This window comes from Apteryx rowi, unplaced genomic scaffold, assembly GCF_003343035.1.
Source record: "Apteryx rowi isolate R43461 unplaced genomic scaffold, aptRow1 scaffold_158, whole genome shotgun sequence".
Taxonomy (NCBI): domain Eukaryota; kingdom Metazoa; phylum Chordata; class Aves; order Apterygiformes; family Apterygidae; genus Apteryx; species Apteryx rowi.
Window position 1 is genome coordinate 467,949 of NW_020447841.1, and position 24,378 is coordinate 492,326.

Below are 24,378 nucleotides of genomic sequence, written 5' to 3' on the forward strand. Positions count from 1 at the left end.
CTTTGAGTCTTGGCACCAGCCTCCCTTGTGGAATGATAACCTGCTGACTGACCAAAGGGTAAAACCTGGGAAATCTAGTGGCAGTTGGCAAGTAGAACTGAAATTCGCTCTGCGTGGAAAGAAGCTGAGCTGGCAGGTGCTAAAGTTTTGTCTTAGACATAGGTGGATASTGAAGCATTCTTAGTAAATTAGGGGCAATGTGGTTCTTGCACTACAGACATCAGAGAAGAGTCTGCTAAAAGCCATTGAGTAGCTGGGAAAAGCTGAGAGAGGCTGTTTATTTATTTAGATAACTTTGATGTTTACCACAGAGAGTCTGACTGATTAATTTTGGCAAATGCTTACAATTTTATCTCTGGAAATATATCTAGAGGCAAAGCTCCTTTCATGTGTGTAAAGACTTTAGACAAAGCTGCTTTTTCTCCTGTGTTCCTTTTGTGTAAGAGAAAAGACCACAAAAAACCCATCCTACAGAACAGGAAAAAAACAAACTGAAACCAGGCAAGAACCTGAATGGGAGCAGCACCCTCCGGAGGCTGTGCATGCATCTCTTCTGCGTTCAGTGGTTTACACTGCCTTGGAAACCATTGCATTAGAGTATCGTGCCAGCATGCGAACCTGTCTATAAGGCAGGTGTGTTAGAAGTAGGGCTAAATTTTGGCAGGCTGCAATACAGAGTCAGTGCCTGATTTCCTATGACCAGGATCTTGCACCTTTGCCACATGAGAAACGAGCTGCATGGGAGCTGTGAGTCCCCCCATGCCCCGAGGAAACAGTGCCATCAAGTGACAGGGAAAGAATTGCCTACTGGAGAAATTCATTCTCCTCACCCAGCTCCCAGCAGCAGATAAGTGTGTAATACTTGTTTGATATTCATTCCCTGCCAAGAGAAACCACTGTGGTCCCATGTTCTGTGGGTTAACTCTGTGCTGGAAGAAGAATATTTCCTTTTAAGAGTGTCATTAAATAGCTACTTTGTTTTGTCTTATGAGGACAGGGAAGAAGTACCAGCTCCCACTGTATCTTTTCTTTAGGGCTTTATTTTGCAGATCTCAGTGGCATTCCTTTTATTCCTATCTTTCAAAAAAAGCAGTCTCAGTTTCTTCAAATGCCTCTTTTAAAGAATATCTAATTCTGTAAATCTCTTCTCTRCTTCTCTCTGAATTTTTCCATTATTGTCTTTGATGGAACAACCAAAATAGAATATAACATTCCTGCCCAGAATGTATCAGTGACGTCAAGCTTGTTATTGCCATATTTTGCAGTGCCTTCAATCATGTTTCTTATGTAGTCTGTTTTTCTAGCAGCAGCTGCTGCTGATGCACATTGAGCAGAGATTCACTGAGAAATCTAAAACGGTGCCCAACTCTTTTGAGTGTGATTGCAATTTAACTAGCACCCAGCAAGGTGCATGAACAGATGAAAAGATTCTTCATAGTATTTACCACTTTGTGTTGTCAGTATTGAGTTTTGAGTCATTTCATAATTTTTCATTAATAACAATCCCCTTGCCCTCTTGTGGGAAGAGAAACAAAGGCCAACAAATATGAGTATTATCAATCCTCTACACAGAGTTGGAGTGCACTTCTGTTACTGTCTAACACATATAAAAAGGTAGATAAAGAAACAGCTCTGAAAGTGGGATAAATTAGCAAGCTTTTAGTAAGGAAGCTACAATCATCACAGAATTGGTGTGTGACCTTTAAGGTGTTATATTCCATATTTTTGTGTGAGACATTTATGGTGTTATATTCCATATTTCTGACTTTATTGCAAAATAAATTTGCAGCACAGGGAGTACAAAAATATAGTGCTCACAAGACAGAAGGAAAGAGTTGATGCAGCATGAATGTGTCACGAAATAGAAGATTTTTGGTTTTCCATTTATGTTGGGGATCTTGTGCTTTCGACTTTTCAGGTAAAGCAGTGTGGACTTATCCAAACCTTCAAAGTATAATCTGAGTCAAACCTGAATTTTCTGAGGAGCTTCAATAAAATTGTTTTTCTTCAGAGTTTCAATTTGCTAAAAGCTGCTTTTTCTCCTCCACAAAAGTCCATAAATTTCTTGTTTATTTTTATATTAGAACCACACATTGCAGAAAGATGAAGAAAGGACTTCTAACCATGCCTTTCTCAAGTGCTAGTGAGCGTGGCTTTCACAAACTAGGGGTAGACAAAAAATATGTGACAGATGAGGTCTGGGATAACAGAGAGACTACTGCAAAGAGTTGTTACCTGTCAGACGAATTCTTCTGCTTGCTCGTACCCAACCCATCAGGGAAGTAAAACTGACCTGTTAATCTCAGCGGAGTTTAAACTACATACCATAAGAGCATGAAAACTAATCATGGAGATGGTTTAAGCTATGATGTTCCTCTAGAGGATGTCCATAGTTACCATGGTTGAGCTGATAAATAATAACTTGTTTGCAAGTAGAAAAATTATGTGATATAAAATCAGTGCCTGGTGGGAAGAACCTTTACAGGGCCAGCGTTGCCAGAGAGTGGATGTGTTAGTGTGGATGGCAGCTTTAATGATGGAGTGACRGTCAGATCATGTGAGCAGCCTTGTTTTCACTTCCTTGTTTTGTAGATATACATGTGGCAGTAATGCATAGATTAATATTCATCATAAACAAAACAAGTTTTTAGTGTATATGAACCTGATGGAAAACTCCAGGCACTAAAGCCTTTGAATTATTGCTGCTCTCCCTTCCTTCGCCCTCATAGTATGTGTAAAATTCTTGTGCTTTGTCCTTTTCCAGTTGGAGCCAGTTGGACAGAAGAAGCCTTATGATTTCACAAAAATGCTTCAGGTCTGGTGTCCATCTCAGGTAAAAGGATTTCCTTATCACTTTGAGATTTTATTTATTTACTCTTTACAGAATTTCCAAGTTTTCAGATATTGCTGCCTTATTCTGAAGTTTTTGGGAATGTGAACTTTCCCACTGCTAGAAATTTATCATTACTGAAGTTCATTGACACAGACTATTTTATAAAGATGAAATTTTGAAAACAAGAACTTTTGACAAAGTTTAGTTAAATCATCTTACTGCGTCAGATTTTTTTTTTGATTCAAAAGATGATCAGCTAATCTGAATTTATTGATTGTGAATATCAGAGAAACATCAGTATTAAAATCAGTCTTAGCAATAAAATTGAGTCCACGTATTTTATATAGTTTGGGCTGTCTGTGACTTGGCTCTGTCTTCTGTCAGATTTGACTATTTTAGTCCTAGTAGCTGTTAATAGAGCTGTACTGTCTTCAGGATCTAAACATCTCTGAGGTTCGAGCAACAGGCTCTTGAGCTTTTTTGCATCTAAGCACTGACTTCAGTAATTTGATAGTGATAAAATATTACTGGCATCCAAAACCTTCACTGAACAGCAATTAAAGCATTACAGAAACTGATTTATCTGTTTTGTTTGATGTTAGGTTTCAGGCAAGAGGTAGTGCTATGCCTAGGGCTTACCAGTACTTAATCTTCGGGTTTAACTCGGTTTACTTCACTAGTGAAATGTTCATTGAAAAATTAAAGCTATATAGATTTTTTTTCTCTGGGGAAAACCTATCTAGAAGACTTCAGCATCAGCTGAGTGTATTTCTGCTACTGTTGGTAAAAATACTTTCTTACCTCTGTAGGAAAATCCATATTTGTTCACATACAAGAATAGTAACTACTCATCTTTCCCAGTGACGTCAAACACCAAAGAAACATTTCAGGTATAGTAAGCCTGTTTGTAGCACACAGACTAAGTGTATTCCAGGGAGGTGGGGCAGGTGGGTGGAAGTACACCTACATTTTGTAGGTGTAGTCTCATCAAACAATGTTACTGGGGAAAACAATACAGAGCTCAAACTCTTTATTTCCATGCTTATGCGTTACTAAATAGTCAGACACATAATGGCACATTTTCTTCTTGATGGAATTTGTAGAGTGTGAATCAAATTAGATGTCTTCAGTCAGCCTGAAGTCTTGTCTTCATGGCTAAGAACCTTTCTTTAAACTTCCGGATAACAATGTTAACTTTCCTGTGATAAGAAAATAGTGAGAACAGGGCCCTTTAGTCCCGCTGTGGAGGAAGCTAGATCAGATCAACATGACACCACTGTGTGGGTCCGATTTAATCTAGTTTACCTGTTAGTAAAACAGAAGAACAAAGGATTTTTCTTTTTAGTTTTTCAAGAGATAATTGCAGTTGTTCAGAGATAAAAAGCATGTTTTTTCAGTCATGAGGTATTCTGCTTTTGAGCAGAATTTGGTGCTTTCAAACAACTGCAGAGGGAGGTGATAATGCATGAAGATGAAGCATTATCATCTTCATGCCCCTAGATATGGTATCTAGACCGTATCTGCACTCAAAATGGCGAATATGACATTGCAGTGGCACTGTACATTTCTCCACTCATTTTAACATAATGATCTGTTTTGTTAGTTATGATATAGACCTGTGTATGGGGCAACACTACCTACTAATCTGATTTTCAGTAATAGCTATGATGTGAGGTGATAAGAAGCAGCACTGTTTTGGGGGGCGGGAAAAACAGATAAACTGGAGCAATGGGGCAAGACAGCAAAGAGTTTCCTCAGGCAAGTTAACCTACCTGCCATGGAGAAATTTGGAGAGAGTGCATGTCCTTGGGTCTTGTGCCATGGTCCACTCACCTTGGTGTACTATTGTGCATCTTCACTCACAGTAGAGCTTGGAGCACACAGAGAGACTGGAACACACATAAGCCCAGCACTTCCCTGGAAATGAGCCCAGCTGCCCAGTCACGCATGCAGAGAAGGCAGGCAAACGGTCTGCTGGCAAAGGCAGTTTCRTGCTGGGATAGTCCAGGGATGTTCGTGAAGTCTTTAGCAGAAAGATGTGACCTCAATAAGCCTGGAGTACAGGCACACACAAAGTTGTGCAGCTGGGTGTAGCGGGACATGGAGTCTGAAATAACTAGCCCTGCTGACAGGTAGGGCAGTGCTGCACTAATATGGCTGTGCAGTTTCTTAGCAGATTAAGCCTGTGCCTGCCTCAAAAGCGGCACTTGTAGGCATGGCCTGAGGAAGGTCTGAGTTGGGTGGATGTATACAAAGTACGTGGAAAATCCATTAACCTAGTGCTCTGGGGCATAAATGGTTTGTCACAACCAGAGTATAAAGGGTCTGATATAGTCTTACACTGTCTGTCTTTCCAGGAAAGGAGTTATGGAACAAGTATTCCCTGTTCAGGCCATGGTCCCTCTGATACAGTCCCGACGTCAGGTACAGCATTATGCAATTGTATTGTAGAACCACTTCAGCTGATGAGAGAAGGGGAACAAGGATGGGTTAGGGTTAGGAAAGGTGCACTTTTCTTTAGCAGTGCATTCTATTTATTGTGTCTTTAAAATGCTTTTTTGAGCAACATAAATAGTTATATAGCAAGATTCAAGTCTTCCTTCAAGGACAGTGAAAGCTTATGCAACTGCTTCCTGCATGTATGAACAAAAAAGTGACAGTGGAAAAGACAGGAGGGAGCTGGATACTTCAGCTGAACTGTGTGTGGAAGCAGTAAAGCTGCATATAACCCCAGCTCCTCCAGTCGGTGATCTCAAAGCATACTGTGGACCTTCTTAGGTATCTGTGCAATTTGGGATCTGTCAGAGTAGGAGTTCCTGAGGACTGGTTCCAAGTTCCCTCAGGTAGCCTTGTTTATAAATAGGATGTCTTTCCATGCTTGCTCTGAAGTGGAGCTTAATTTGAAATATGATCCTTAATGATCAGTTAAAGATAGCCACACTATTGGGCAAAGTATGGAGTAGGGACTGGGTACTCTTGTCAGTTCAGACAAGCAAAAAAGTCATGGGGAATCCTGTCCCAGGTGCATTTGTCTTCTTTCAGAAGCTGCAATGATCCTAAAAATTCCACTCTGCACTGTCACTGCAGCTGTGCCTGCCTTTTAGCTATTTTCATAGCTTAAAACAAGTTTGAATAAGAGTAGATATGAGAGTGAAATCTTGCTGCCTCCCCTGTCACTGTAGCTAATGGGCAGCTATGGTACAAAGGGTCATTTCTGTTTTGATGACTGTCAGTATCTGTCATTCTAAGTTGATACAATCATGAATATTAAAATACAGTTTCTGCAACACTTTATGCTTATCCTAAAGAAAAGTTCTGATATGCACCACAATTTGAAGTTTCCTTTCTTCCCTCCCTCCCTTATACCATGTTTTTTTTAAGTTCATAATTTGAGACCGGCAGATATTCAGGTGATTGCTGCCCTGGGAGACTCACTCACAGTAAGTAAAGATCACTGAGTAACTCACTTAAGCAAGTAGTAAAAAAGCAGTTTTGAATTTTAACCAGAGAGAGAGTGAATGCATACAGTTCTGCCCTAATGGGCCAAACACATTTTTCATGCATTCTTTTCCATGCTCCACCTTGACTGACAACTAATCAGTTCACAGGTCTAATGTGTGCACAGTTCCCATGTAAAGTCCACAAGAGTGCTGCACAAGGAAAAACTGCAAGATTAGATTGTATAGCAGCAAAAACACCCTGCTAGAGTGAACCCACGACATTTGATTTGCATTGTTGATTCTAGGCAGCTCCCCAGGTATTTGCCTTTGAAGCTATCAGTGAGCAGCGTAAATAGAAAGAACAAATTCTTCAGCTAATGTATATAGATATACTACCAAAGTCTATAAAGCCACATCCATTTATACTAACTAAATATTTGAGTCAAATTACAGTAGATCATCAAGTATATTAAGTGTAACTTATCTAGAGAATTTTTTTAACGCTGTTTCTAGACTATCTATAATGGTTACTCCTAGACTGGCTGTGATTCTCCGATCAGTGATTGTTTCGCTGCTCATATTGTAATTCATGTTTCTTATATTCTGTACTAATTGCTACATTAAATCCTTGTAATCTCCTTTTTCAAGGAAATTGGGAGTGGGAAGTAGGAAAATCACTGTACTGCTTTATGACATAAGGGATATTATAATAAATTATACATTCAGAACACTGCTATCTTATTTATTCCTTATGTAAATTTAGAGTTATTTGAACCTTTTGAACTTTCTCAGCTGCTTTTCTGCCACTTGATCTAATCAAGAAGTTGATAAAAGAGGATAAATCACTGGAGCAGAGCTGAAATATCCTCAGGCCTTRATCCTCCTGAGAACAGAGATCTAGTATATTTTGGGAAGATTATGTAGCTTGCCTCATTAAAATTCCTTTTAATTATTTTTGCTGTGATCAGTCGGAGAGCTAAGTACTGTAGCAAGCCTTATTTTCTGAAGGTGAGCTCCACTTCTCTTCTGCTTGTAGGCTGGTAATGGGGCAGGATCAAAACCCCATGATGTTCTGGATGTCCTCACTCAGTACCGAGGTATTTCCTGGAGGTCAGTCCCCAGAATTCCCCCCAACCAGATTCCCTTTGTTTTGTGGGGTGAAAATCTCCATTTTCTTGGCTTATGATATGCTTGCTTATTCTTGTAACAAATCCAGACTTGTGAGTCAGAGTGAGTTTGACTTCACACCCTGCATGTAGGCACCTGCTTGCACCTTTGCTCGTGATAAAGAAAACATTGAAACTAGTGGCCATCTAGAGGAAGGTGTAGCATGACTGGCCCAGGCCTAGATTAATGGATGAAATGAGGTCCATGTTAAGGTGGCCCCTTTCTCTACTTTCATCTCAGTAGCCATTGCAAAGGGGATTTCTGGATCCCAGTGCAGTTGCACTACTTTTGCATTCAGTATTTCTGTTCCTGCCTTTTCTATAGCTTGTCTTCTGTTCAAGTCATGGCCCATGTTGCCCATCTGTCTTGTTTGAATGGGCTACAGACAGCCTCCAGAATGGAATCACTTATGCTGCTATTTCCTACACATTCCTTAGTTTCTTGACCCTTTCCCAGTTTTACTTGTATCATGCAGAATAGCTCATCAGTTATCAGACTTCTACTTATGCAGCATTTTATTAGGTCAAAAAGCCATACTGCAGACAGACAATCATGTTCATTTATTATTCTGCAGCTGTATGGCACTGCATTGTCCAACTGATTTTCTGCTCATTTCTTACTCATGTGAGACACTGCAGCTTTATAGAGGTTTAAACAGGCACTAGAGTGCTTCAAACTATTCCATTTTAAATTAAAGGGATACTATAGAGGTACATCCAGATTTTTGTATTTTGGTCTTTAATAATATTCCACTGACATTTATGGAAAAACAGTTATAATAGCATTACTTTATAATATGAGGAAGGATAAAGAACACACAGACAGATGGTGAATTTTGCCAGTCTAGTAGTAGTCTTCCAACTGAGTGGGGTTGGGGAAAAAGATGTTCAGTATACTTATCACTCTAAAATATCTACCTTTAGAACTTGTTGTTATGGACAGAATGGATGTATTGACTACAAGTGGAAGTAATACATATTTTAATAGGGATAACATTAGCAAAAATGATGGAAATTATTCAGTTTTTAAAAATTCTCATTTCTTTCTGCTACATTTAATATGTGCTAAAGCACATGAGAGAATAGAATGAGCAGTTAGTGTGCAGGGTTTTTAATATAATGATTATGATAGAGTCTCTATGTTTGTGACCCCATTGCTACGCACACAAAGAGCTTGCTTTGACTTGTTCTCTTTGATTGTTAAACAATACCTTGTGGGGGGGTGTGCGTGTGTCTACGTATATGTGTATATACACAGAAACACCATAAGGGGGAGCTCTCTTACTTATTCCATTACCTTAAGAAGTCCATCATATTTTGGAATATTTTTTTCTTGCTTATTTCCTTTTAACAGTGTTGGAGGAAATGAAAACATAAGCACAGTCACGACACTAGCAAGTAAGTGCCTTTTTCTGTAAACTTGATAGATATGTGGAGCTGTCTATTAGTTTATAGAAAAGACAAGAAGGAAAACTTAAAATGTGCATCATGGCAGAACCAATCGCTTCTTATTCAATGTCGACTGCTGAGCAAAAGTTGCTTAATAGCCAGACTTTAATTTGTTGTGAATGACTATAACAATGTATTCTGTAATTTCTAGGAGTTTTGGTTGTTTCAGTGTACTTCTGTTGGTTATAATTCTGCCCAAACTGTGTTTGGGGTAGATGAATCAAAGATCTTAGATCATAGCCTAAAGAAACTATTTTGACTGTAAGGTAAAGTCGTTTTAGGTAGGAGCCGAATCATGTTACAAGATCAGATTTTACATGCTTTAGAGGTTTAGAGGCTGGGGCATTATTGGATCTAGGGTGTTCGTAAGGCTTGTTTGCAACCTAAGGGAACTAGGTCTTTGGGGTTAATAAGTCTGGGGAGATCAGACTAAAGGATTTGACTCCAACCCCTCTGCAGTTCGTGTGACAGCAGRAGAGTCTCCTCCTGGGTGTAGGGTTGCTTAGCCTTGCTTACCAGGCAAAACGACATTGCTAGCCAAGATGGTCATGTTAAGTCACAAGCATCTGAATTCATGCAACTGAGCAACCTGAAGGCAAGATAATAGTTGTCTCATGATGAATCTCCACCTTTAGTGTACGTAGAGGTTTATTTTTGATAGGTATCTGATAAACCTGGTCTTTTATTAAGGTCTAATCTTTATAATGTCATTYGTTATCTGCTGAAGCAAGCAATGTTTCAAGATACTCTTTTCTGCAGATATTCTTCGTGAGTTCAATCCTTCCTTGAGAGGGTATTCCATTGGCACTGGAAGGGAGACTACAGATAATGCCGCCTTCAACCAAGCTGTGGCAGGTGATCGTGCAGAGTAAGAAGAAAATTCTTTTTTTGATTAGAAGGTTGACTTTTCTTTAAAATTCAGTTCCAACTGAAATGGTCCAAACCCTAAACTTTGGCAGGAGTGCAGTAAGGCTGATAGGCACACCCAAATATATTTCTTTAGCCCACCTTTAGCACAAAGGCTAAGAAATGCACTGGGGACTTTGCAGCTTTTCTAATCTTTGTCAAATAAAATAACAGCAATGGCAAAGCATTCTCTAGCACTTTCTTCCAAGAAGCTCAAAGTACTTTACAAGGACTAATCAAAGAGATTCACATCCCTTTGGTGAAGTACAGAAAAATTATCCTCATGTTATAGGAGGGCTGTGAAGGATATTCAAAGCCTGATATCAGTAGGACCAAGATTTCACTTAGAGAAACTAAGGCAGAGAAAATAGTGACTTGCCTATGGTCAGTCTGTGGCAAAGCTGGGAATTAACCAGAGCCAGATACAATGAGTCTTCAGTGAAATTCATATCAACCCTTTTTTCCCTTGGGAACACATCTTATAAAACATGCATCAGTGGCTTGATGCTATGTAATAATACTGATACATGCGTGGATGCTTCACAGTGATATGTGTATCAATAGCATCAGTGTGATGTTGGGGAGGAGTGAAGTATACTTGTTCTGTTGTAGTACAGTATATTTTCTACTATAGCTTGTAAAAGTGTAACTATGCTGTGTTTGCAAAGTGGTCTAGTGCCTGGTAGATGCTAAATGTTTTGTCTTGCTTTTTCTTTTTCCATCAGTAGCTTAAAATGTAGCCTTCTCATGTCTCTCATCCAGCAGACAAAAATAACTGGAGTTTCCCAAGTTTTTTAGACAACATTTGATGGACTCCCATACATCAACTTTTCTCTTTTCCCTGCTGTCTATGCAGGATTCCTTAATTTTAATTTTAATTTATTTATTTTTTTCCTGTTTAGGCATGTCCCTGCACAGGTTAGAAGACTGGTGGACCGAATGAAGAACGATACTGTGAGTTTAACATGTCACGAGTATCTTTAGGAGGATGAAGTTAAGTGGCGCCATTAGTCTCTAACCGCGCAACAGGCCAACAGTAGATGCCAAACAAAGCTGTGGGCACAGCAGTGTGCAATGTAATATTCCTCAGTGCAGAGTGTGCCTCAGCACACAATCAACTACAGCTTTGTCTTAACTAGATGTGTACAAGCATGTGATAGTTATCTTGCTATGAAATCCAGCTAACTGAAATCTCCCTATCATTTTTACCACAAGATAACTGGTAAGTTCAGTGCTACAGTCTCCCCTCCCAAGTCACCTCACCCTTTGAGACTACAGAACCTTTTGTCTGCCAGTATTTTACTGTGGCRCTATTAATTACCTTGCAAGCACATGTTTTTGCTAGCTGCGAAGATACACGCTAGGATGCGGAGGACAAGCTTTCCAAACTGTAATCATATGGAGTGAACATGTGAAGTGAGGAAAGGGCTTGTTTTCTTTAAAACCAGTTTAGCTCCTTCTTTGCAAGTTATACATCAGAAATCAGCTGATGACTACGTTTGTTGTTAGGAATCATTTGATTAATGGTCTGTAATATATATATCAGGCTGAGGACTGCTTGCAGATTTTTCACCTCAACTACTGCTTTGAGTGTTTTCTATTTGTAATTTGACAAATAGGCTATGCAATCAGTGACCTAAGTTACATGGTATTATTTTGGCCTGCCAATCGTGCATTTGGAAAGCAGTCAAAAAGCTTTCAAGATAACTGTGTGTGTGTCCAAGATAAATATCCTAGTGAAAACATATTGGCAAAAATATTTGCAGTACCTTCCTTTTCAGTGCACTTTCTGGTAAACACGGTTTCACTCTCATGGCTGTGTCTGAAATGAGATTAAAAGGGATAGCAGTTAACAACTAAGCAATTGGATGTTTTTTGTTCAAGGCTTCTAAGCAGTATTCTGTCATATTTATTAGCTTGGAAACATCACATGGAAAAATAAGTGCAAATGCTTTTTCTTTTGACTAATTAACTAGAAAGAATGTTCATATTAGAGGTGATATATCTTTGATTTTAGAGCTTCTTTATCCTCTAAAACACCTGTTTAGAGCAGGAGGAAAAGTCTCTCATCAGACTGTTTTAATTTTCATAAGTAAATTTTGAGACCAAACCACTGGACAGGGGTTTTACCAGCTGGGATATATAGTACTGGAAGCTAGATACTTTTAACTCACTTGAGGCTGATGTACTGTTACTGCTTTTCCTTGTGGTGTTAGGCACTGAAATTCAAGTGCTAAGATACTGAGTACCACATCAGGTCTGTGGTACTAATCATATCTGAACCTTTCTTCGCAGCTAAGAAGGTTTGTGTTTACTCTGGTATAATTACTATACATTAGCCATCTCTTTGCAAAATCCTTCCAGAGAAAAGGTGCTACAATTTTTACCAATATTGTTAGACAGAGCCGAAACTGCCCCCCCCTTCTTTGCAGTTTGTCTCACAATAAAGCCAAAATGTATTGCCCTCCAGGATTTTCCAGTAGGACAGCTGCATTATTTATTACACAATAAAACATATGCCACCTTTTTTGCAATGAAGATATATTACCAAAATTTGTTAGAGGAGTCAGTCAATGTATACATAAGATACTACTAAGAGAAGTGTACAGATGGAGCTTGAGCAATAGTTTTCTGAAGCCAATAGTTTTGTGTGATACTATTGAAATTGTAAAGCAACAATTGTAAACTTATTTACATCATAGTGGTTTCTCCTCAAAATCATGACTGTAAATTCATTTTGTTGTGAACACACCTAGAAACTACAGCCAGGCCCCCAGAGAAATGTTAAATTTCTCTTTAGTATGTTGTCTGACCTTTTTTTTTTTTTTTTTTCCCTTCACAACTTTCATTCCATCTCTTTTTTTTTTGTATGTGCAGAGAATAAATTTTCAGACTGACTGGAAGCTTGTAACACTCTTCATAGGAGGAAATGACCTATGCAAATTCTGCAGCGATCCAGTAAGTCCTCAGCTGCATGTAGTGTGAGCTGGGCTGGCCGGGGCGCTGGGTCCATATGCGTTGCAGTGCRTGAGAAGGCAGAACTCAGCAGGGTAGGGACGCTAGACCAAAATAAGGTAGACTGCGGCTGTGCAGCTCTGGTATGTAATTGCTCTGTGACCCTCAGGTCGTTCAACCTGTTGTTATGATAAATGCAGTGATATCTTCTGAACTCCTGTAAATTACATAACTGTGGCTTTATTTTGCTATTAACTAAGATAACTTTCTGTTGATCTAGCTGCTTTACCACCTGTAGATAAAAGAGATTGTCAAGGTTTTGCCCTCTTCCTTGGCCCTGTGTGCACTCATGTCTAGTGTCTCTCTTAGTGCGCTGTTACCAGCTTCGGTGCTATGGGGTGGTCTGCCAGCAGCTCGGGCTTGTGCAATTAAACCTTCACATAACCTTCATTCTGTGTGATTATAGAGGAGATGAAACACTGTGGTAGGCTTCTCACATAGTGATGAGACCTTATTGTTTTACCTACTTAAAAGCGGCAGAGCACATACTTTCCATTCTGCATGATTAATTTCAGATAAGGGAAAAAACAACAAAGAAGCACAATGGTTCTAAAACAATGAATGAGCAAATTAACCATTCCTACCTTCTGCTCCTGATTCAGACCAAAAATGGCTGTTGCACATAAAGGTAAATGGCAGGGAGATGTCCTGCTTGCATTCAAAGACCATAATGATGCTTCCTTTATGTTACACAGCTACCAATAGTGCCAACCACAATGTGATTTAGGAAATAAATAAGGGATCTGAACTGTCTAGCTTTATAGAGTAGGCCAGTGGGGCTCACAAGGAACTTCTGTGTGAAATTAAATCAAGAATTAAGGCTGAAGATTGGGGGGGGGGGGAAGACATTTCTAATGCAGAAGTCTGTTTGACTGTGGAGTGTGTTCTTTGCTCCTCATGTGAAGAAATAGAATTCAAATTCTATTGAATTGAAGAGCAGAGACATGCCAGTTGTACTTAGGACAGTATTACTCTTGACCCAAGAGTTAGAAGTGCGAGTGCTGTGGTGAGACTCCAGATTGCCACAGTTGTGCCTGCTTGAATAAACTGACCCTCTTGTTTCAACAGGTGCACTATTCTCCTGAAAACTACACACACAATATACAAATAGCCTTGGACATGCTTCACAGAGAGGTAAAATAAGCTTTTCTAGTAATGTGGGAGTGGGGATCACATTCTGTTTGGAAAGCAGTCAGTGGTTATTGATTGAGAATTTAGTTCCTCACTCTCATCTGTGCGGCACTGCTGTATACAGAGGTGTTTGCACACAGGAAAACCTCTGTGAGAGACAGAGGACTGGAAGAAGTATGTTGCAGAAAAAATAAGGATGTGCTGAGTTCTAGCTGATGTGCTGCAGACAAATAGTGTAAAAAGTATTGTAACAAATTTGAACAAACATATGGTATTCAAGAACTAGAAAATGCATTGCTCATTCGTTATACTGCAAAGTAACACTTTACTGATCATTAAGGGTGAGAATCTGATACTCAGGATGAGGGTGAAGTTGATGGTGAGACCACTCAGAATCAGCAAATGTCTGAGCCATGCAGAGAAACACCTGTAACAACATTTTGGGATCTTTTTGAAATCATCATTTTTAAATGACTGGCTACCAATATTTAAAATAGAACTAGCCCACATAGGCAGGGGCTGTAATTTAGTATTTTAACTGCGTGGGATTAAGTATTACTTCAAATGTGTCTATTATAAATAATGCAAGCTGTTTCAATCAGCAGGCCTGTTATATTAGCACCAATCTGAAGTCTGCTGTGGCAGTTTAAGGGYAAAGATGGCACTTGGTGCTCCTGATGCCAGCTCTGGGTTTGCTTATTCTCTTGGCAGGTTCCACGGGCATTTGTGAATCTGGTGTCAGTGCTTTCTATAGCAAGCCTCCAGGAATTGTACGCAGAGAAAAGCATTAGCTGCCCAAGGCTGATCATGAGGTTTGAAGATGATTTATGTTACAGCTCTCACTGTTGCTCAAAAAAAGCTGCAAGGTCTTCTTGGGAAACTTTCTACTTAAAGGGAAAAGGTTCTAGTATTTCAGATCACCAAACACCTTTCTCTGTGTATACATGTGTACCCACATGTTAATTTTAAAACAGCATTTAGAAATACCTGTCTCTCTTTCACTGTCTCTGTATCTATGAGYCCTACTGCTATCACTTTTTGTGGAGCTTCCATTTTAATGACTCATCATTCATGTTGCAAGAGTTCAAGCCCAAGCAGAAGGAGCTCAGTTGTGCACTTCTGGGGCAAAGACGGTGAAGAGATTCAGACACAGAGTTTTAATTGATTACATTAATCTAGTTTTATTTGCAGATTTACCTTTCTGGAGCCTTAAAACTCTCCCTCTTGCTTCTGTAGTTCCTGATCTCTGTAGTCTCCTTGCTGGTTATTAGTTGCATTGTTAATTAGCCTCTCAGGTAGACATCTGGGATGCTTCGTTGTGCTACCTTATGCTCCTCGGCTGAGTAACCTTCACAGGTTGGCATGAATGCCCAGCTGAGGTGGCAGGTCTGTGACTTGGACAGGGCTGGGAGAGCAAAGGTGTTGTGTGGAGCGTGGGCTGTGCTGGGCCATCACACCAGCCCTGCATGAACTCCCTTCTTCCTGGCTGTGGGCAAGAGGAGAGAGCAGAGAGGAATGGGAGATGGGAAGGGCGGGAGGATTAGAGTCCAAACACAAGCGAACCAGGCAGTTGCCTCAGGCAACAAATTACAGACAGCTGTAAAACAGCCTTGGCTCTGCTGCCTGCTTTGCTTGTGCAATGCCCTGTAAAACAGGGACAGTAACTGCAGTTGCTGTGACTGAGTGTGGTTAATCTGTGTGGGCTTGTAGCCATTGCTAGGATGGCTACTCCCCCCCAGATGTGCTCCCGACAGGATTTTCTTAGTTTCAGAAAAGCAAGAACTCTACGCTTTTCTAAACAGACACGTGGGACAACCTTCTCTGAACGTGGGCAGCCGTTGCTCCTACTAATGCTTGGGCTGAGAATTTTGTATCTGATATTGGGCAGCACAGACTGTAATGGTTAGCTTGGAGGCTAGAGTCATAGGAGAGCTGCAGGGTCTCCTGCATCCGGCCACCTCAGTAAGACATCTGCTTTGCAGCCATCTGGCTGGGTCCTGTCAGCCACGAGGGACTCTGCAGGCTGGCAGCACCTGGCTGGGCTAGCGAGGACACCTGAAGGGTCTCATGGAAGAAGGTGGTTTTACAGGAGGAACATAGCTGCAAACCTCTTGCTGTGATTTAAGGGCTCCATGGTGACTGTCAATGGCAAATTAGCTTCTAAACTCAGAGCGCTGGTGCTTCAGATATCCTGTTGTAATTTTTCTTCAACTAAGGCTACTGGCTAGAGTGCATACGTATTTCAAGATCCTAGTCATCACGCAAAGTTATAGTTAGTGGAGCCTGTAGGATTAGATTATCTTGAGATACCTGTAACCTTCCCCCATCATTTCAAGTATCATGTTGAATTTAACATGTTCCTGTCTGGCAGCAATCCAAGTTTACAGGGTACTAAGCAGACCCTATGTGGAGTAATAAATGCCATGGAGCTGATTTGAAGAAGAGCCTGAAGGAGGCTTTTGTTTCTGAAAGCTTGTTTCTTTTTTTTCCAAGAATAGCCAATAACCTAAAAAAAATTGTCTCTACTGATTTTGCCTTRCTTATGTTACCAAAATACTTCTGAAAATACTTAGCGTTGTACTTTCTTTCATATAGATGTCCTACATAAGTAAATCATGTTGCTTGTTAGTTACTCTCCATTAAGACTTGCCAGTTTGGAGGTAGGGATATATATATTCTTGATACATAATAACTGCACCACTGTAGGAGATATTTTTCTAAGAGCTCCCTCAGGGGTGCTTTACTATGATCACATGACAGGATTTTTAAAAAGAGTGTTTTGTTCTCATTTGGATTTCTCAAGTGATAATGAGGTGTGTCCAGGACGGGAGAACAACAGAAGAAAAAAATCATGTGCTAGAAGGGTCAAAACTGCAGGGAACGTTAAAAGTGGCCAGTGCTAGTTCATGGAAACTTAGAATAGCTCAGATTGGAAGGGATATCTGAGGTCATCTCCTCCCAAACCCCCATGCACAGCAAGGCTAGCTTCAAAGGTAAAGCAGGTTGCTCCAGGCTTTGTCTGGTCAAGTTTTGAATCTCTCTAAGGATAGAGATTCTCCAGCATCTCTCTCTGGGCACCTGTTGTGGCGCTGCACCACCAGCACGAAACTCACTGCAACTTGTGACTATTATAGCAGATTAGAACAAATTTGTGGAAACGCCATCCTTAAGTATGCTTGTATCATTCTACTGAAGCAAATCATGTTGCACAGGTGCACCTAAGAATAGTTTTTTGCTTGCATGTAACCTTTTCCTTATTTTATATTCCTGAATCTATCCCTAATAAATATGTGTTTCTGCTCAAGAATTGGGGATATGTAGAAACTCAAAGATGGGAGTTAATGGTATCATTGATTAGTCTTTCAGAAAAATCCCCCTTCAGAGAAGCTTTTCACGCTGCAGCTTTTCAGCTAGTGAAAGGGAGGGAAAAAAACCAAAGACAAGCACTCTCAGCATATTGTTTCATTCTGCAGGAGTTTATGCCCTTGTGTACTAAACTATGATGTCAATTCCACTGAATTCAACATGTTGGTCTCCTTTAATAAAAAGTATCAGGTAAGGCAAATGGAGTTTTTTAAAGATTAAACGTAGTCCTTCTGTTCTTCTTCTCTGGCAATAGTCTCTTTTTGTTCTGCTGGGAATAATAACAGACAGTTTTATCAGTGATACCAGGGTCTGTTGGCATTGACTTGACTGAGGGACCACTGAGGGAGTATTTGGAGTTGGTGGACAGTTTCTGCTCACTTTAATGACATTTTGCAGTAGTGCTTAAAAAAAGGGCGGGAGGGAAGATGGGAGTAGGCTATTGGGTAATTGCACTGCTCAAGATCTTTACAACTCTGATTCAATAAAATAACAAAGCAGATAAGGAACAATTTGTTAAAGAAACATAGCAAGTAGAGTATGTCAGGGAACCAGCAGTTTTTTGACAACTTATCTTGTTGGAAATCAGATTACGTCAAAGAATGTGATAACTCAAGAATGAACCTCAGGGATGGGATGTCAGCCAGACTAAAAGCACTTCAGTGGTTCTGGAAGAACCTCTTTTGATAGAAAATCTAATTAATGAGCAGAGCCTTGCCTATGTCAGGTAACAATCCACAGGCTGCCTTTTTACAAAGAAATCTGAAATGAGTGTCTCAAACCTCTGCATTTGCTGCCTGGCATAGGCTGGAACTCACAGTCACTTCTGGGTTTCTGCACTCGGGTGGGGGAATCCATGGATGAGCTGYAAGTTACTGAGGGCCACAGTGATCTGAATGTAAGAGAAGGAACAGTGACAACTTTTTTTGACTCTTTAGGAGAGAACTCGCCAGTTAGTGGAGAGTGGAAGGTATGACACTAAGGAAGATTTCACTGTGGTTTTGCAGCCATTTATGATGAATGTGAATGTGCCAAAGACACAGGTAAAAATAACAATAAAAAAACCCCTACATTAAATCCTAGTGCCGTTCCCCTGACTTTTCAAGATTGCCTTGGCTGTAAATGTGACCAGCGTTATTCTGGGCTAATAATTACTGTATTCAGTAGAGCTACCATCCAAAATTGCAGAAAACACTTGTGGCATAGCCTGGAGAAAATCGGAAATAGGAATATGGGCCTTGAAGATACCATCTGGGGCACTGAAGCCACTCCCCTGTAATCACAAACAATTATGCAGTAGACATTTAGTTCAAAATATTCCCCAGGGAACACTCATCCCGCATCCCCTATACATTACAAAGTCCCTTCCAGTATTTTGGCAAATAGAAGACTTTTAGTATGAAAACACAAATGCCACAAAAAAACGATAATGTGCGAGTGTCAGGGGAGATCAAGGATATGATCAATATCTGTGCCTAGGTATTTGGTACCCAGAATCAGGGTTGTCTGTGTTGCTTATAACTCTGGAAATCATATATTAAAAAGCTTTAAAGGGCTTCGTAGTTCCGAGTTACTAGTGCTCTCTGGCCCGGTTCAGTTCTTTTGGTCTCAAAGGCCTTTGCAGCTACTTGGTTCAAAGTCAGCAGGGATATTGCACTGGAAAAAAGAGGGGATAATGCAACCCTTGTTTCATCCTCTAGGAGGGGTTGCCTGACAGTTCATATTTTGCCCCGGACTGTTTCCACTTCAGCCAGAAAACTCATTCCCAGGCCGCACGTGCTTTGTGGAACAACATGGTAAGATTTTAAAGGTTATATTGGCTTCTCCTTGTCTTCTCTATCTTGCCTTTGGCAGTAAAAAACCTAAGGAACCACTATGTAGATAGCCCTATCTCTTCTGAACTGATAGTTGTGTTTACAAAGGAAAAGAAGGCTCATCTGGAGGAAAGTCACCTGAAGTATTAAATCACCCATATCAAAATAGTGCATCCCAGGACATGTTAAGGCTACGGGGGTTGGACTTCTTTCAGGAGATAACGCATAGCTGGCATTTTGATTATTACACCACATTCCTGACATATCATGGGAATAGGATAGGCTGTTTAGTATGCAAAACAGCTTTCAAGATAAAATCTTGGGACAGCAGGTACTGTGTTTGGAGGGGATGGTCAGAGCATAGGCAGGGCATGGCCATCCTCTTGCTGTGCTGTAGAGATGATTTCCAGTGGTTGCCCAAACAGAGTTACCTCTGCACTTCAATACTCATTTGCTTTTCTTCTGTGTTCCCCCCCACCTGTTTTCCCCACAGCTGGAACCTGTAGGGCAGAAGACAGATAATCAGCAAATAGAAAATGAAATTGTTCTCAACTGTCCAAGTGAGGTAAATTACAAGGGTATCTGTGTTTGTTATGTGTGGTGCTGCTGGGGATGGCTGGGAGTCTGGGTAAGCCTTTACCAACAGCTTGAAGTACCATCTCCAAGAGGGGTCTTGGTCTCTCCCCTGCATGTTTTGTGCTGCTACAACCTGTAGCAGTAAAAACACCCTCCCCACACCCCATGAGATGGAGGGCAGGCTCATCCTAGGAAAAAACTTCCTTACAGCCATGCATAGGTTGACTGAAACATGAGGGCAGGGTGTTCAGCCTACCTAGTCAGACCATTTAGACTTCAGTATCCACACTGAATGAAATGGCTTCAGTGGGGGAGACAGAGCCACGCTGGCTCCTATGCGAACATCAGTCAGCACAGCTCTGCAAGAGGTCAGTGAARCTATCCTGGCTGGCACAGGCGCAATCAGCCTGGGCAGTGCCTTTAACAACAGTCCTGTTGTTAATTGCACACATCAGGGTCTTGCAAATCTTCTGTAATTTCTGGCTGTGTAAAAACAGTACCCCAGGTTTACACTTTTATTATATGGATTTTAAAAGTCAATTTTTTTAAATCCCTGGGTTTCGTTTGCATCAAGTTATTAATCACCTACAGACACTTGAGAATTGAAGCTCAGGGAATAGAAATCTCTGCTTATTCTTCTGATGTTTTGCATTGACTCAGATTGCCTTATTTTGTAGGCTGAGCCATTCCTGAGGACATATAAGAACAGTAATTACACATACCCTAACCAAACTCCAGTAAGTGTCAACACCACCATCCCACTGTTACTCTGCTGCGTGTGTTCCTGTGTGGTAACCAGAGGAGTCATGCTTTGCACGACAGACAAAATTGGTCTTTGGCCAGAGGGGTTTGGGAGGTGGAGAGCGCAGCACAGAACAGGAAAGTATTCCCTGAGTTAGGTAAAATGCATCTAGAAAGATCTGTAAGAGCACATGCTCAGACAGCACAGTTATTGGCACAGGATGCTATTCTAATCTGATTAATACTTTATATGACTATTGAATCAAGCAACCAAGGTCTGTCTGATTAATTATATACTAAACAGGCTCTGGTTTATCCACTTGGCCTCTATTAGGAGGATAACTAGTTACTACTGACTATTTTCTAGCCAAATGTTATTCAGCTTTCTTTTGGCTCTCCTTCTCTTTAGAGTTATGGAAGCCAGCTGCTATGTGAGGACTGGAGTCCTTCCTCCCCTTCTGCAGCTTCAGGTAGTCTTACCCATTTTGTCTAGAGATTGAAATACTTTCAAATCTCTTTCTAGAATGGTTTTTGGTTTTGCTGAAATGACTGCTGGACTGTGAAAAATGCTGCTCAGCAGAGATGTCACGTTTTTCAGCAGCAGGTTAATAGATACAATGCCAAACGATCACACAAGGTAGCATTCTGACTAAGTAGCTTGCCTTGACTCACTGACTGTGGAGAGCTTCAAAATATCTCATGAGAAAATCCAAATTTGGGTGCTGACATAGCCTATAAATGTTATCACCTACGTTTCTGGGACAGGGACTGGAAGTCCAGCTTTCAGCACATTAGTCTGGGACGTGACAGTATTTGGTTTTTCAATGAACATCATATTGCTGTCTCTTTAGGCCTTTTTACATCACTTAGTATGCCATTCCTGCTTTGTCTAATACTGCACTGTTTCACCCTCATCTTGGTGCTCGATATTGATTACAATGTATTGTTATTTTCTCCTCGCTCTTCTGTCTTTTTTGGTAGCAATGTTAGCCATTAAAAAACTAGCTATTGTGCACGTGCTGCTGCTACAATCATGTAAGATGAGCTGCAGAGAGCTTCTGTTTTGTCATTTGGGTACTGCAAAAACAACGTGGCTGAGCATCAGAATATACAATGGCACATTTCACATATATAGTGGTGAAAAAGCATAATTGTTTCCTAGGCACATTCAGCTGTATCTCTTTCTTTCTACAGTGCATGCCCTAAAGCCAGCTGATGTGAAAATTATAGCAGCCCTTGGGGACTCTTTGACGGTAAGAAGATGGTGATTTTACTGTTTTCTTGGTAAAACTGTAAACATGTCCCTGCTCTGGTGGAGGGGAAATAGCTGTTGTTCCTGGAAGTAAAGATCCGTTCATTCATGGGCTGGTAGCTAAAACGGGAAAGAGGATATCAGTTCTCCAACACTCTGTTCCCCCACGCACATATTCACATGCTCTTGAACACAGGCAAATCATTTAAGAAAGTGTTTAAATGGGTTGTTGAATAGGGAACAGAAGACATCAGGTGATGTTGAAACTAATGGGACTTAGCACAAGTCTTAAGTTATTGTGTGTTTCAAAGTTTCCTCCTGAATAGGAAAGAGCTAGTGAACCTGTCCTGTTGCCTCAGTTCTTTCAGGAACAGAGTGACTAGGAGATGTTGGATAATGAGATATGGATCTACAAGGGAGAGTGTCCTCTGGCTTCACCCATTTCAGAAAATATTCAGTCTCTTTATTGTGCCTGTTTTAACTCATAGCCAGTTTCTTCCCGAGATGTAATTCTCACTGAGGATCTTTTGTAGGCTAGAAGGAATTTGTATCAAGATCCAGACAGCCTAAATTCTGATTACATCTTTCTGCCTAATGTTTTTCTGTTGGCCAAATCCCCTGAAATCCTACAGCCAGCCCATGGGAAACACTGGGCAGAAAGCCATAACTGGAATTTAGGTTCTCTGAATCTGAGCCTGAATAACAAAGACATTGTGTGTACAAACTATGAAGCCTTTACAACTATCTGGCAGGCATGGTGCTGAAACTCCTACACACAAGAGGCTACTGAAATAAATAGAAGTATTTGAATGCAAATCTGCAATATTGACAAAGACAAGATAGTCAGTATCTAGCTGCAGTTGCTGTATGATAATAACCAGGACCCTACAGGTGTTTCTAAGTATAGCCTGTAGGAACTGAGAGTAAAATCTGTTTTCATAGAAACAGCATTTGTGTATTACTGTTTCAGAGCTGCACTTAGCCAATGCACAGATATTTTGAACTCCAGTCTTTTGTTAATTTGACAAAGCTCATATATAGGAGAAAATGTAGTATTGTTTAATCTAAGGCAGCAATGGGCAGTCTACCCGGTACTCAAATTTAATATGACACTATAGTATTACTGTGGGCAAATACTCTGCTTTTGAGTTCTGGTGGTTTTTAAAGAGGGACGTAGTTGTCAGTTTGCCCCATTGTTAGCGTGAGTATAGAGAGTGCTTCCCTCCTTGCTGTAATACTATGACAAATTTCTCTGTGTAGCACAGTACTTCTCAAAACAGTGTAATGTTATTACAGGACTTCTTGTTTCTGAGATACCTGTTTTTCTCATCTGTATTGGATTCATATAGTGTTGCCTGTCACTAGCCTGAAATTTTTATGGGTTTGTTTGAGATGTTTTCATCATTCATGAGTAATGCAACTATAAACATTATTCACCTCATCTAGAACCATGTGAAGAAAGCCTTCCTTCCACTGCTCCATCATATATCTTGTGCGTTATGTACAATACAACACTTGTGAATAATCATGAAAGGAATTGATGCATTTTTCAGGAGGAAGTTTGGGGAAAAGCCAGATGCCTTCTAAAGTTTTTGAAGAGACCCATTCAAAAATAAATAAAATCACTGTGAATGGCTATTGTGTTAGTAATTGTGCTTTATTTTCATTTGGTTAATGAAAACTAATGTCCAGGCTGGTACAGGAATTGCCTCAGATAATCTCATGGATTTGAGCACCGAATACCGAGGACTGTCTTGGAGGTAAGTCTTCATCCAAGGTGATGAGGAGATACAAGTCTTCTCTGCCATGAAAAGTTTTTTTCTCTTCTACATGTTTTGGGACTTTCAGATGTCAGAAAGTGGGAAAAGAGTTGCTTCTCTGGCTGGTGTTTTTTATGAAGAGTTCTGGTTTTGTTACAAATGTGGTTCTACATGAAGTATTTTCAGCAATAGATTTTCAGACAATCTTTTGGCTTCTGTCATGCTTTTTTCTTGGGCTGCTCATGACAGTTTGTCTTTTTGTGGTGAGATGGGGAATTGGAGATCTACAGAACTGGAGAAAAATCACTGGTCGAACAAATCAGAAATTTTTACTTTTGGGAGTTCTTCTCAAACTTTGCTATTCTGGAACTTTTTGTTGGACCAGGGAATACAGTTTCTGTTTAACTGGAGAACTTTTAGCACATGTAACACACACAGTCATGAAAGGCTAGATTTTTTTGGTGTGACAATACAGCACAGCTGAAAGTGAAGCGGTTCTGTATTGTCATAGTCTCCCCCCCATAAATCAGTGTCCCAGTGTGTTCCAGCAATTGAAAAACCTGAGAGAACAAACTCTTGCGCAGGAAGCAGGCAGGGAAAGAGTTGTAGGAGCTGCTGTCACCAATCTCAGTCACCAGAGGGGCTGGTTGCACGGTGCCGCCTTAGGGCGACTTCATGAGGCTGAAATTGGTCTGCAAACCTGCCTTGGAGTCTGCCGTGCTCTAGGGCTCAGTCGCTCAAAGATGCAGCCTTCTCAGGCACTTTTCTGCCATTTCATAATGATTGACTCAAACCCCTGTACAACTGCAAGAACATATATCCTTCTGACAAATATCTCTACCATGGAAACCTCAGCTATTCTCCCAAATAACACTTCCACTTTTGGCCCTTCCACTTAGTCTGATAGATTGTATAGTTTCCAGATTAATCAC

At 40.5% G+C, this 24,378-nt stretch overlaps 1 protein-coding gene across 1 annotated transcript in view; it reads left to right on the forward strand.

The window, feature by feature from the left end:
- The window catches only part of PLB1 (phospholipase B1), a 97,990-nt gene that overhangs the window by 36,281 nt on the left and 37,331 nt on the right, over window positions 1–24,378 (forward strand). Inside the window, exons 15-33 of the mRNA XM_026059479.1 lie at window positions 2,765–2,833; window positions 3,643–3,723; window positions 5,191–5,257; window positions 6,215–6,273; window positions 7,310–7,383; window positions 8,794–8,837; window positions 9,648–9,756; window positions 10,697–10,748; window positions 12,672–12,752; window positions 13,878–13,943; window positions 14,652–14,752; window positions 17,414–17,495; window positions 18,242–18,346; window positions 19,004–19,099; window positions 19,611–19,682; window positions 20,371–20,430; window positions 20,844–20,904; window positions 21,629–21,687; window positions 23,379–23,446. Coding sequence (XP_025915264.1) covers window positions 2,765–2,833; window positions 3,643–3,723; window positions 5,191–5,257; window positions 6,215–6,273; window positions 7,310–7,383; window positions 8,794–8,837; window positions 9,648–9,756; window positions 10,697–10,748; window positions 12,672–12,752; window positions 13,878–13,943; window positions 14,652–14,752; window positions 17,414–17,495; window positions 18,242–18,346; window positions 19,004–19,099; window positions 19,611–19,682; window positions 20,371–20,430; window positions 20,844–20,904; window positions 21,629–21,687; window positions 23,379–23,446 — 1,406 coding nt within the window. The remainder of the gene's footprint in view (window positions 1–2,764; window positions 2,834–3,642; window positions 3,724–5,190; window positions 5,258–6,214; window positions 6,274–7,309; window positions 7,384–8,793; window positions 8,838–9,647; window positions 9,757–10,696; window positions 10,749–12,671; window positions 12,753–13,877; window positions 13,944–14,651; window positions 14,753–17,413; window positions 17,496–18,241; window positions 18,347–19,003; window positions 19,100–19,610; window positions 19,683–20,370; window positions 20,431–20,843; window positions 20,905–21,628; window positions 21,688–23,378; window positions 23,447–24,378) is intronic.